Source organism: Strongylocentrotus purpuratus, unplaced genomic scaffold (assembly GCF_000002235.5).
Source record: "Strongylocentrotus purpuratus isolate Spur 01 unplaced genomic scaffold, Spur_5.0 spur5_scaffold_2, whole genome shotgun sequence".
In the NCBI taxonomy this organism is placed as follows: Eukaryota; Metazoa; Echinodermata; class Echinoidea; order Camarodonta; family Strongylocentrotidae; genus Strongylocentrotus; species Strongylocentrotus purpuratus.
The window spans coordinates 13,708,614-13,723,001 of record NW_022145605.1 but is presented as its reverse complement, the minus strand read 5'-3'; the positions used below and the strand labels follow the sequence as shown (position 1 = coordinate 13,723,001).

The following is a 14,388-nucleotide window of genomic DNA, read 5'->3' as shown; positions in this document are numbered from 1 at the left end:
AGCTGACGGCAGGCGCAGCTATACCCCCTAAAGGCAGACGCGGATCCAGGGCGCCGGGAGGGCCTTGCCCCCCCCCCCCGCAAAAAAAAAGAGAGAGAGAGAAGGAAAAGAAGGCAGGGAAAGAGGAGAGAAAGGGAAAGAAAGAAGAGGAAGAGGAAGAAGAAGGAAAAAAAGGGGGGGGGGAAGAAGCAGATCAAGGGCCGAAAGGGTCTTGGATCCCAGCTGTCACCCCCCCCCCCCACACCTAAATTGGAAAAAATGATTAACTTTTAATATCTGGCTTTTTTGCTTTAAAGAAAAATTGTAACTGATCTCCCCTACCTTTCTTCTTCCTCTTCCCCCCCCCCCCATACTTCTCTCACCCTCTCTCATTTAAGTTTGGTGAGGGAGGCAGGGGCCTTTCGCCCCCTCCCCCGATCTACACGATGTTGATGGGATTAATCGCAACTGATCTCTGCTTTTCTTTTTTTCTACCTCTTTTGTGTTCCATTTTAGCTCTCCTCTTTCCCTTTCCTTTCTCTCTTTTTTTTTTTTGGCGAGAAGGGGGGGGGGGGGGGGGTTGGTCTGGGGGGGGGGGGGCAGAGGCAAGGCCTTTTTCCGCGATCTTGGGGGGGGGGGGGGGGTAGTGAGCACCTTTTTTTTGGGGGGCCCTCGAAATTTTAACAATTTGCACCCTCCCCCCCCCCCCCCCCCCCCCCCATCCCCCTACTAGATCCGCCACTGCCTGTAGTTTCATCCCTAGCTAGCTGGTTAAGCTGAATATGGGTTATCTAGTCGTTTCATTCATTAAGTATAATTATACTTGTATCAGGGATATGAGAGTACATCCCTGTTTGTTTTGACTATGTATACGTGTGGACTAGAGTACGGACATTCGGTGCGGCAGGAGGACTATTGGTGCGAGACCTCTTCAGCACAGATTGTCCGTCAGACATTTGAGGCGCGCACGGAATGTCCGACACGGACATTCTGCGCGGATAAAATCCGCACCGATCGTCCGCTCTCGATCGATCTCTAATAGTCGGACGATCGGTGCGGGTTACATTCTACGCGGTCACACCGGCAGATATTGTTCCCGTCACAAAATCTCCGGCAACTCATCACATACATTGTGCATCTCACGCATTATTATGATAATTTCGTCATCGCCAAATAGTGTTGTACCGCGTGGCCAACTATAATACATGCAAAGCAAATGAGATTCTATTTTGTGCGAACACGACATCTCCGGATATGAGTTTGTCTTGAAAATGAAAAATTTCCACAGGCAATCTGAGAGCCTTGTGCCAATTATTGGTATAGGTGTAGCTGCAGCTGTTGCTTTGTTGTATATTCTATGGAGCCCAGGGCCAAGCAGTTCCAAGAGATCCGGAAAAAGAAGTAAATAAATTGATTCTTACCAACTTATTTTTGCGTTGATGGGACTGTATGTCAGAGATGAGTGACGCAATGTACGTAACTTGTCTGAACAAATAATGTTTTTTAGGTCGCAGTTTAACTATTTCAAAAATAAGTCTTTGCCTATTTTTTCCTATGGGAGCTAGAAAGGGTGACAAATAAATATTGTGTAATTTAATGTAGGAACTAGGATTTTGAACCAACGTGGCAACAAAGCGAAAAAGCCGCGGGCGTGCACGTGAAGTTGAATCCCGGACAACTCGCCACAAAGACAACCCGCCCCAAGACAACCCGCCACAGTACCCTGGACATCCCGCCACAATACCCTGGACAACCCGCCACAATACCCTGGACAACTCGCCACAGCCTTTTCGGACAACTCGCCACACTTTTTTCCCCTCATGATTTCTAGATCTAAAATCCCTCATCTTAGATGAAATTGTCATTTTTCATGATTTTCGTGCTTTTATAAACACAGTTATGACAGGAAACATGGAAATTGTGAGTATTTTGAGAGCTGTTCTAAAGAATAAAGATGATTTTCCTTGCGCTTGCAACAAGAATCTATTTTGGACGAACCCAAGCCAGGCGTACTACGACTACGAGTTACGACTACGATTTTTAAGTTCATGTCTCAGGAAACTTTTTAATGGTAGGAATATGCTGCTATGTATCTTTGGCGTATCTTTACATTCTAATATTACCTGCCCCCCCCCCCCCCCCCATCAGTACGCCAGTGCTTCCAGTATCCTACCATAAAAAAATTCTGGGACAGAAAAATGCGGCTGTTATAGACCTCTAGATCAAAAGTATATTATTGTTACAAGGGAAATCAACTTTATTCTTTTTAATGACGAAAAAAAGCACGAAAATCATGAAAAATGACAATTTCATTTCAATATATATTATTGTTACAATTAGGGAAATCAACTTTATTCTTTATTCTTTGTAATGACTGTGTTTATAAAAGCACGAAAATCATGAAAAATGAGAATTTCATTTCATTTTAGATCTAGAAATCATGATGGGAAAAAGTGTGGCGAGTTGTCCAAAAAGGCTGTGGCGAGTTGTCCAGGGTATTGTGGCGGGTTGTCCAGGGTATTGTGGCGGGATGTCCAGGGTACTGTGGCGGGTTGTCTTGGGGCGGGTTGTCTTTGTGGCGAGTTGTCTGGACCCCGTGAAGTTAAATGCTTGCTGAAAATTCTAAACCTTGTTTGTTTCCTTGCCTTCATCAAGTAATTGGTTATGTATGGTTTCAACAATAGCGGCGTTAAGCCTTAGAAAAAAAGCTTTTCCCTATCATCAGATATCCTCCCTATATCTCATCATGTACTAGTACAGTTCAGGTATGATGAATCACTGTGCTAACCACCTGACCACGTAACGTTCTCCTTGTTAAATTTAAATAGTTGCTGTTAAATCTCGGAACCAATTTCTTCTCAAGTTAAGTTATTCTACTCCTGTACCTTTGGGTTTTTTCTTACGAGCATTATGCTTAACTGTGAACGTCTTGACAAATCAAATGCTCAAGCTGTTATGACAGAGCTTGACAAAATGTAAGCAAATGCTTATTTATAAGTAGACCAAATTTTCCGTCTCTTTCGTTCGTTAAGCCTTGTATTTGGGTAGGGTCGGCTCTCTCTTTAGAGACGGAAGCCGACCTTGCTAACACCATGGCCATTTATGGCCATATTTTTATGCCCCGAAAATCCTCCCAAATGTCATTTTACCTCGTGCATATATTGTAAATTAGACCTAGGCTATAATACATCGGTTCCACTTACCAACTTGACTGAAATAATCCGTTTAATGGTCCCATTTTTGGAAATTATGGGTCAAAATCGACATCCATGTTGAAAATCTTTGCAAGCAGTATTTTAACTCGCTGTGCATGACGTCATCTAAATCTCATCCCTTCTAGTCTACGCCGAAGCCAAAATGATTATGAAGGAAAAACTGTGCATGAGCTACACGTTCGTAATGGCGTTATCGCAGTTTTTCTTCATAATCATTTTGCCTTCGGCGTAGACTAGAAGGGATGAGATTTAGATGACGTCATGCGCAGTGAGTTAAAATACGGCTTGCAAAGATGTTCAACATGGATGTCGATTTTGACCCATAATTAATAAGAACAGGCAAAAGGTATGTTTTATATATATTACAATTCTAGTATCCCATCAATTGTTCGTTTACTAAATAAGAATCCCGACCTCCTCATCTAGGTCTAGTTATTTAATCCTGAACCTCTATCTGAATTTGTATCTAGTTTTATGAATATAGTTTTGATAAATATGATTTTAATAAATAGAACTTTGATAAAATGCATTTTTAAGAATTTGATTTTGTGAAAAGAAATGTAATTTTTAGAGACATTATTTAGTTAAATGCAATTTTGATCCGATAAATTATTATAAAAGATATTCTCATTGCCAATCTATGCATTTCAAAAGAACAATGTATATTATTTGACTTTTTAAATTCAACTTTGATAAATGCAAGTTGATCAATGCAATAATTATTAATGTTATTTCAATAAACTTAATTTTAATAAATGTAATTTTATGTTTTCAAGCCGGGTTTTACATCACATATTCATGAAGATCATACATAACAATATTTAATAACTGTATTTTATCGAATTATTTTGTATATATACTTCATGTAAATGTTACAGTTTAATCATTTAATTTCAATTTGTTAATGATCAATAATAATTTTTTTCTTAATACATTATCAAAATGTCCTGCTCCGACTCTCAAACTGTATACCTGATCTTACACCCTTTGAATTTCTATTTATTTCATATCAAAGTATGCAAACCGAACTCAATATTATTATTGTTTTCATTATTTATGATTTAATTACTATGTACTGTTTATATCTGGATTCATTTAAAAGTGTTAAAGCATATAATTATATGTATATGTCTATGGAATTATTTTTACCTTGTAAATTCACTTGTATCAGCCTCCAGCTGTATTGTTGAATATTCGAATAAAACCTTATCAAATCAAATCAAATCAAATCAAACAAATCAAATATTATACGTTTTACTATCGCCTTTATTCCACCTGGCCTTTGACAGCTATCAACGCAGCTTTTAGGTAGCAACAAATTAAAAATTCAAGATAGGTTTGTTAATAAAATGTGAAGTTGGATATCCATTGGATGTAACATTGCTTGCACTGTAAGAGTCAAATGATGCAATATCAAATGAATATTTTCGTTTTATTTTAATGTGTCATTTCCTATTGAATCCTCTTCCCACAGGAAAAGTTGCTGGTCTAGAGAACCTTGGTAACACCTGCTACCTGAACACCGTCCTACAGAGCTTAGCAGCATGTCCTGCGTTTCTTGCCTGGCTCAATAGAGCCCTAAGGAGAGGGTGTTTCAAGGGGAGAGGCAATGAGCTGGCTTACAGACTCTCTCGCACATTGGAAGGTAGGTGTATTGGGGTCGCCACTAGACTATTTTCACTGCAGTGGAGGGGGTAGGTGGGGAGGCGCAAGGGGTGTGTTGGACCAAAACTTTGAGACAACTTAGTCAAGAATTTTCCAACGAGCAAGTAAAATGTACCGTCCTCACATTTCTGAATTTTTTTGACAAGGGTTAAAAGAAAAAAAAAATGAGATGGCTGTTAGTGGTCCAACAACGCCCATTTAAGTGTTTTGTCACTCTGACATATATAAGCTAGACGTTGTACAAGTTGACAGAGTGTGACGCATAAGAGCAATCTTCTTAAAAGGGTAAACAAAAAAAGGGTCTACATGCAGATGTAAATCTGGAATAAACCATGATTGAACATGGTGAATTCAACTTGTTGGAATCACTTTGTTAGATGGAGGAATACCGGGGTATTCAGATTTTGTTATTGAAAACTGTACCATGGGAATCATGTCTTCAGAGCCCATGTGGGGTTCTGGGGCCCGTTTCACGAAGCCTTTTTTCAATGACAAATTACAAAAATCAGTGACAAATCTGCTGATAACCAATCAGAAGCAAGGATTTCAGTAGCTTATTACAAAGACTGTCATTTGTCACTGATGACAAGTTTTGTGAAACGCCCCCCTGGTATGTGTTCTCCAGTAGAGAAGGTGGCTCAGAGTGATTCTGAATTGTTAATCGTGTTGTAGATTGGTTGATTAAAAAATTGAATGAAACTTAATACAAAATATATATTTTATACTTGTAGGTGTAAATGATTACTCCTCTGCAACGATCTACTCACCCCATGAGGTTCTTTATTCTCTCTATAATCGAAACTGGAGATCAGGACAAGAGCAACAGGTGGGTTTCGGAGGACCAAACTAGGTCCAGGCCCTACACATGGGTCTGTAAAATAGGATGTTCTATCGTTAGAGAAGACATGTTTTATGATATTGTATGAAAATGAGAAGTTCGGGAACAAGATGTACTGTAAGGTAGCTTGGCAAAATGTTGTGGCATGTAGAATTGCAACTTTTTTAACAAATAGAATGCATCTGGCTAACGTTTGCTATCCCAAATCTAGGATCTTTCTAACCAAGACAAGTATTCACCATGGTCTGAAACTCTGAATTAAGATTTCCAGTTCCAGGTTCTTGCCTTTCACGATCACTTGTTTGGATGCAGTATTTAGCTAATAAACCAAGGATTTTTAAGCCTTGTAGTTTTGCTCAGCTACCTGAGCAAAGTTTGTTTGATTAATTTGTGCAATATGAAAACAATATCTGTTTTTAGAAGTGCATATATAGTTTTGTTGTCACTGAAGTATGTAGATTTGTCAACAGACTGTTTGCTGTTTGTATCCATTTTTGGAATGATCTGCACTTAAATGTTGGTCAATTTCCCTATTCATAAAAATGCTGTTTGAAAAAAATATGCCTCTAACTAGAGATGAGACATTGATCTTTGTATATAAATTAAAAGTACATAATTGTATACTCTTTCATTCTAAATTCTTGGGATAATTTGCAATGTCTGTAGAAATAACATAGCATGCTATCAAATGTTCTTTTACCAACAGGATGCTCATGAGTTATTTCAGTTTCTGTTGAGTGAGTTAAGTGAAGATAGAGAGCAACCTCCCTCTCCTCTGCCCCTCAGTGAAGCTCCAAAGCTTGTGGTAAGTCCAAGAAAATGCCCATGCTCACGAATGACACAAATATTTTCTGGAATTTTAGGATTTGTGGGGTCAGGAATCTGTAAAAAGCAAAAATGTAGCTGACAGTGCACGTGGGAACGTAAAGTAGCCTATTTAAGATATCAAGAAATAGAAAAATCAGACAAGTGTTTGTGTCCTTGTTATCTTGTCAAAATATCTGTATGCAAAAATATTGACTTGAAGAGTAGTTCATTGAATTGTGGAAAGATAAGTGTCAATATCTTGCTCAGCTATGAATTCCTTTGATCATGTAATATAAAGATCAACGATTTTCTTTTTCTTTTTCAAAACGTGTATTTGTAAAATTTGAATAGTACCTTTATAAAACCATGACAGAGAACACTTTCATCTATAAAGCCATTTGGAGGGTAACATTTTTCCTTCCAGGAAAATACATTTTAAGTACTTCCAATTAGTTTGCCTGATCTAATGGCAGCTGAGGTGATATTAGTTGCACTTAATGTTTTACAGAAGCATGTCTCGAATGGCGGAGTGAATCATTCCAGATTGAGGTCCAGTATCTAACCCTCTTTGAGTGACAATCAGAATTGTTCATTCACCAGTCCGCACTTTTTTTATTTAAACTTTATTTTTTACAGAGGTATGTCTCGAATGGTGGAGTGAATCATTCCAGATTGAGTTCCAGTATCAAAGCTAACCTTCTTTGAGTGACAATCAGAAGTGTAGATTCACCAATCCACTTTTAAAAAATTTAAATGTTATTTTTACAGAAGCATGTCTCGAATGGCAGAGTGAATCACTCGGGGTTGCGGTCTAGTATCAAAGCTAACTTACCACGTGTGACCATCAGAGATGTGGACTCACCTTTCAGAGGTCTCCTAGCTCATCACCTATCATGCACAATATGTGGATACAAGGTAAAAATCACTCACATTGTAAGATCCAACTATGATAATAATAATAGTGATAATATTCCGCTTTGATATAGCGCTTAATACATCTACGATGTCTCTAAGCGCAGATATACTTTTACCCCGGTCATTGGATTCAATACTTGCCCGCACACACTGTGTGCACAATACCCACTCCCTGGGGAGCATTCCAGCCAGGCGTTACTTGATGCTCAAAAACTGCAACTTTAACTGATTTTGGAAGAAATTTCAGTATGATTAAAGGTAAAGACCAGTATTGGAAACGCCCCAATTTCAAAAAATGAAATGGAAGCTCTCATTACCAATCATGTGAAAGAATATGTTTTGACTAATACATGATGATAACAAATTTGCCGGGAAACCGCCTACTAATTCATATATTTGGTAAATTTGTTTCTCTCATGGTCTGTGAGAGATATAGGGTAGTCCCATATACATCTTTCTGTGTATAGTGCTTGTAACTTTACGAAGAATGGGCCAAATTTCTTATCATTTTGATGATTCCAGAACCTTGCAGATGCTAGATGCTAGATGCTAGATGATCAACCTTTTCTGATCGATTCCACAACATTTCTTTTACAATGCAATCGCATGACCATAACTGGTCTTTACCTTTAAGTGCAGAAATTTAAACCAAAAAGCTCTTTGAGATTTAGTTCCGGAATTGTCATATGAAAATAAACTTTTCAGGATGATATGGGCCTTTATTTGGTAAGATAGCCAGATAATTTAAGGCCTCATCTGCTTTAGATTAGGGATAGTCTTGCAATTAGTCTGTATTTGCTCTGATTCTGAGGTGATCGGGCCTTTTCACCTAAGGGACAAAACGCATAAATATGTATGAAACATCATGGGCATGTTCCTTAGGAGCTGCTCAATCTATTGTATACCGGTAGTCACTACTTGGTATATATAGCATTAATATTTAGTTGCATATGTAATTTTTATTTGTGTAGATTCATGTGATGTGCTTTAGAGTAAAAGAAATAGATCCAAAACTTAAAGGGATCCTGTAACTTTGTCTTAGATCCTTTAGAAATAATCCTTGATTTAGCTCACGCTGCAATGATAATTATAAACCTTTAGGTCAGTCAGGAACTCCATGACTTTTACAAGCTGATCGCCTGTCTGAATATCAAGATATTAATGATTGGAATTACAAATTTTGAAAACCATAACACTACAGTCTATTGGGGAAAACGAGTATGGTAAAACCAGTCACTCAAAGATTTTTACTTTTTTGAGGCACTTTTTGATCATTTTGAAGCGCGATTTTTTTAGGGCTTCAATATTACACCATATCACAGACACTGGTAACATGTAGGACCCTGTATCTCATATTTAACATTATTAAACGATCCCTTTAATAAATTTGGAAAATTGTGTTCATCAAGGAGTATATCAGAGCTGTTGTGGAATAAGAGCATTAGAAAATAATGCAAAGTTGATGAAGAAGATACGATAGACTAAGAATGACTCAGATAAGATGAGATTGTCAATCCTGTGATTTTGCCATGTATAAACTTAAAGGTCTTTTGTTCTTTCTTTCAGAATCCTGTGACCTACACCAGCTTTGACTGTCTCTCCCTACCGATCCCTACCCTGTCTCTCCTCAGCACCCTCTCGCTGAAATGTATCCTAGACGGATTCACCCACATCGAGCTTGTCCATGGCGTGGAGTGTGTAGAATGCAGTAAGATGGAGGAGGGGGGAGGAGGGGTGAGGACGGGGCAAGGAGATGGGGACAGGCAGACGAGTGCAGGGACCAGTCCACAGACGAGCCCCCAAGCCAGTTCTAAGAGCGAAAAGTGCAAAAGAGTCTTCCAAAAACAGATGACTATTAGTAAGGTGAGGCAGAGAGGAGTATTCAACACTTTTACTTAGTTTGGAAGTGACTTAACTTGAAAGTTATTGTATTTAACGGTAATCAATTCCTGATTAAGGCACGTCTCCGATTCTGTTATAATTAATTTCCAATTTGGTTTTGATTCAGTTCCACTTCAGTCCCAATTCAGTTCTAAGTCAATTAAAATTTGATTTCAGTTCAGTTTCAATTCCTTTTCTTTTTGGGTGTCAACTCAGTTTCAATTTTAAATGATTCTTCTAAAGTCAGATGACTATTAGCAAGATGAGATGAGTACTCACTACTACCAGTATCTGAAGTATCTGGTCCCTTTCGGGCGGATGCTGGATACCAGAAAACTTGGGCAAGGGCCACAAGGGAAATAGAACGTCCAACCCCACATCGTGGGAAAAATGGACGCTGAATGGTCATGATGATTCTGAAGCGATGTTCAGTTTTAGTCAAAATTACCCCCCAAATTGTTATGTTCTTTACATTGTTATTAAAGCCTATCTGCACTAGTTTGGCCAGGAGGGATTAGGCCTCCCTGCATGTTCACTGACAGGTGGTTATCTCATCATATCAGCTCTCAATTAACATAAGAAAAAGGGATCATGGGGAACCGATGGGAACCGATGGGAACCGATACTGCTTAGGCATTGTTTGTTATATAGAGGGCGCAAGTAGCTACAAGTAGTGCAGTCCCGCTTTCAATCACTGCTTCATGTCTTTCTCCAGCTACCCCAGTGTCTTTGCATTCACATCCAGCGTGTCGGCTGGCAACCCGACGGTCTTCCTTTCAGGAGAGAGGAGCACATCATGTTCCCCGAGGTCCTCGACATGAGCAGATACCGGCTGGCATCAGTCAACGCAACCTGCAAAAGTGGGAGTATAGGGATCACCAAGTCACTGCGCTTGGTTCAACAGACGACACTCGCAAATGGTCATAAAACGGTGACAGGCAGAAAGTAAGAGCCTTGAATATTATTATGCATAAAGATAATTTTGGTGATCCAATGATAGGTCCAAGCTATGTTTCTCCAGAGTAAGGAGTCTATGAATTCAGGAATACCTGGAAAACAGTCGGGGAAAAGCTCAATTTTTTGTTAATCACTCAAATCTGTTAAAAATCAGAGAATTTCATTGCATTGGCTCTCCCCCCCCCCCCCCCCCCCCCCCCCCCAAAAAAGTAGTATGTTTTTGTTCATGTCTTTACAGCATATCAATAGGATTGTCAACCGTGGTGGCCTTATATATATATATATATATATATATATATATATATATATATATAGTGTGTGTAAAAAGCCTCCTTTAATGATCCTGGAATTTTGAAGCTCCGTTAGGGAAAAATAGACAATTCTGTTCTTGTTCAATGCCGGGACCCCTTAAACAGCTACGTGTATTCCTCTCTTTACTGCACCTTGCACTCGCCCTGCAATAATCCATGATTCACATTTCAGATCCAGTGCATCATCAAATCACTCCTTCATCGGAGACCGGTTTCTGTCTCCGTCTCGTCCTGCATCATTACGCTTGGTAGGAGGAGGATGGATACCAGCAGAGGAAGAGCAGGAAGAAGAAGAGAGGGAGGAGGAGGAGGAGGAAGAGGAGAGAAGAATGAGCGCAGAGAATACAACTCTTGAAGACGATAAAGAGGGCTACCTAGATGCAAACAGTCACAGGTATTGAATCAAAATTTGTTTACACAATTTCTTCATCATCTGCCTACTCCAAAATTTACATCCACATTCCATTTTCAAGCACAGAAAATTTGTTGTCTACTTATTTTTCAATGATGCGCAAATAATCTAGTAGGCAGCTTTTCAAAGTTTTAACCTGATCTTTTGACATATTACTGTAAAGTTGTAATTCCATAATAAAAAAAAATGAAAAATGCAGCAACAAAAATTATGATCTTACTACATGACCCTAAAAGGGTGCAATGATCAGATTGCATTAGAGGTAATATGCATGGAGTGGGTGTGAAATTTTGAAAATCTCATACAGTATATCACAAATTAATTTTTGTGACATTAATTGCAAAAATGAAATAAAGAGAATATTTTGAGTTCCTTATTTATCACCACTCATTAATTAGGAATGATTTGTACTCACTTTCTCTCTAAATGAAGTATGATTACCAGAACTTGAATCTTAAAGATTCATGTCTATCATTTTGCTGTTTTGTCTATGAATACAGTACTTGTTGTTAATGTTAGAAATAATATTATTGTGATTTAAATCATTTTTCTGCAGCTCCAAACCCATAGAATCCAAATACAAGCTGGCTTCAGCGGTGGTTCACGTCGGCAATGCTTTCTCTGGACATTTTATGACATATCGCAGGGGGCCCAGCAAACCGAACGAACCTCTGAATACACACTGGCTGTGTGTGTCAGATGAGACTGTGTACACTGCTCAGATATCTGATGTACTCTCGCAGAAGGCATACATGCTTTATTATCAGAGGGAGTGAGGTCAGACCCCTGTGGTCCTGTGGTCTGTTGTGCAAGGACATGAATTCAAGTCTCATGCTGAAGCCTTCAGGACATCACATCTTTTGACCAAGTTACCAGGATTATATGCCTTGGTAGAGGTCCATCTGCATCGCAATCAAATGAATATCAAATTCGAATTGTTGGGAGAGTACTGTATGGAGAATGTATGGCAAAGCTACATGAATCCTTCCTTGCAGGTCATGGATTCAAGCCCCATGCTAGAGCTTTGTAGAATGTCATGTCTTCGGACCTGTTTATCTGGGTTGGATGTCTTTGTGGATCAGCCCACTTTCTCAAGCTTGTGGAAACCGCGCTCTAAATTTATGAAGACTGTATGGTAAAAGCTGATCATCAGTATATTTCTACTGGACTAATTTGATTGGCCAGAGTGAGGAGACGGAAGCTATTGAAAAGTTGCAATATTATTACTGACGTTATGTTTTGAGTGTACTACACTTGTAAGCTGTAGTAAAAGTTATTGATTTGCAGAGGTAATTGTTTGAAATAATGTGTACATGAGCTGATGAGTTTTAAAATATTTTAAGCTGGAATATTCTTGATGCACTGTATGGAGACAATCTAGACCAATCAGCGGTACTTATTAAACCTGTAGGTCATGATCGTCATGGGGCAATTTGGATTTTTAAGGGGTTAAACTATAAATTCTATGCACATGTATAATATACAACTTCATCACAGGAGGTAATAGCAATGACCAAAATTTGCATATCAGATTGGGTCCTTACCTACTAGGTCCAAGAAGGTTAAATACTACAGTTCTGGCTAAGGTTTGAGTATTGGGTTGTAAAAACATGTTTCTTGATCATTTTGCCATCTGTTCATATCTCATCTACATTCTGCATGATTTTGAGGTGTATTAGCCAATAATGAATTTCTTATTCGTTCATTATCAGCTCCAACTACTCACCGATAGTTGCTGTTTTTTTGTACTCACTGATAAGCCTTTGAATGCCGGTGTTTCTGTGAGAAAGATTTGTGACTTGTGTGTTTCAAGAAAAAGCACAGTATTGAATGGGTTAACAATGGTTTGGATGGGAAATGTATTATAACTGCATGTAGAAGTGTTCTTTGAGAATGAGATGGATTTCTGTAACTTTCATTATCATAGGTATATCATGTATAAACTCAGATTATCTTTTTTGCATTCTCAGGAGTGTTTTATATGATTGGACATTAAACCATGACAGTATAACAGTAAGTTGCTACCAAGGCCTATTAAAAGCAAATGACGTGTCAAGTTCTGGCAATCCTTGCACTTGGAGCTCTGTGATATATTACATATATAAAAACTCACTTTATTTGTGTCTTTGAAACAAAATCTATTCCAATTTCAACATTTTGTTATTTCTAAACAAAATGAATTTTAATACAATCGGTCATTTAGGTTTATATAACTTGACATTTGTTAATACTTTTGTAAACAAAGTTGTTTCAAAAGTGATATTGCAATGTTTTCTAGTGTTTTTCCATCTCATAACTAAAGTAAATGCTCTGCCTTTGGAAAATGGCACAACAGTGACACAATACAATTCTCGCTATCGCCAATATATTAAAAAACATCCATATGCTACCGTCAGGCCCCATATCAAATGTACTCCGGGATAGTTTGGTGACACATTCATTTCCGATCAATTTACCATGTTTGCGCTGTTTATGCCGGCTTTGATTGTGTGTATGTGTACTTTCTTTTCCGACCGTAATCGCAGCGAGTGGATCATTACAAAAAATGTATTGTTACATATACTAACAATAATATATTTGGATCTGTGATGGTCAAGAGCAAGGAGAAGCATAGAAAATAATAACGTTCGTTGGCAAGTGCAAAAACTTAAATTTAAGAGAAGGGCTTTCATTGTTTAATTCAATATGGTTGTCGATATGATTTGGAGTATCTTTCTACCATCACAAAACTGCGAAACCTGGTAATAGCTTTCAGACAAGCAAGTACATGTTTGTACTATGCTTATGCATAATACGTGCTCGCCACTGTACACCGGAAGTATGCAAGTCCAGGGAGCGACTTGAAATTACTTTCAAGAGGTTTCATCCGGGCATTTGGGAGTATTGGCGATAGCAATTGGTCCGTTTAAATATGCATTGTACCACGAAGTGGGTTTATTAGCTGAAGGTCTTTTGTCAATATGTTGTGGTTAGTTTGATACAATCTGCAACTTGCGTTGCTTATGTTTAATAGATAAAGCACTCAAATTATCTACTCATATTTGATTTACAGATTATATAAAATAAATTTAAGTTTCTTTTCTACTTTCCCGTGTATGTTGATCTCTTCATTTCATTATTCATTGATGTATCTTCTTTTAAATATAAAGTAGTCGAACAAATCCGCTTTAGCGTCTTTAGCGAAAGGACCATGTATTCTGCCCTCAAAAATGTGTTAGTGTGTTAGAGAGAACCTGTCTGCAATGACAACATGAGTATAAAGACTGTTTTTTATGTCTCCCTTGAATGGTCTTTCTATACAGGTTTTGGCTTTAATTTTGAATAATACCTGAAACAATCTCATCCCATGATTCACTTCTTTCTAACAATCTTCCTCTCACGTTCACTCTTTCCATCCAATATAATAAT

At 38.3% G+C, this 14,388-nt stretch overlaps 1 protein-coding gene across 1 annotated transcript; it reads left to right on the top strand.

The window, feature by feature from the left end:
- Nucleotides 1-1,040: 1,040 nt before the first annotated feature.
- Nucleotides 1,041-14,064, top strand: LOC115926674 (ubiquitin carboxyl-terminal hydrolase 30-like). Its single transcript, XM_030991726.1, has 9 exons — nt 1,041-1,380; nt 4,669-4,839; nt 5,591-5,685; nt 6,404-6,502; nt 7,273-7,419; nt 8,986-9,282; nt 10,016-10,245; nt 10,741-10,962; nt 11,537-14,064. The coding sequence occupies exons 1-9, from the start codon at nt 1,251-1,253 to the stop codon at nt 11,754-11,756; spliced, it is 1,611 nt and encodes a 536-aa protein (XP_030847586.1). The 5' UTR covers nt 1,041-1,250; the 3' UTR covers nt 11,757-14,064.
- Nucleotides 14,065-14,388: the final 324 nt, after the last annotated feature.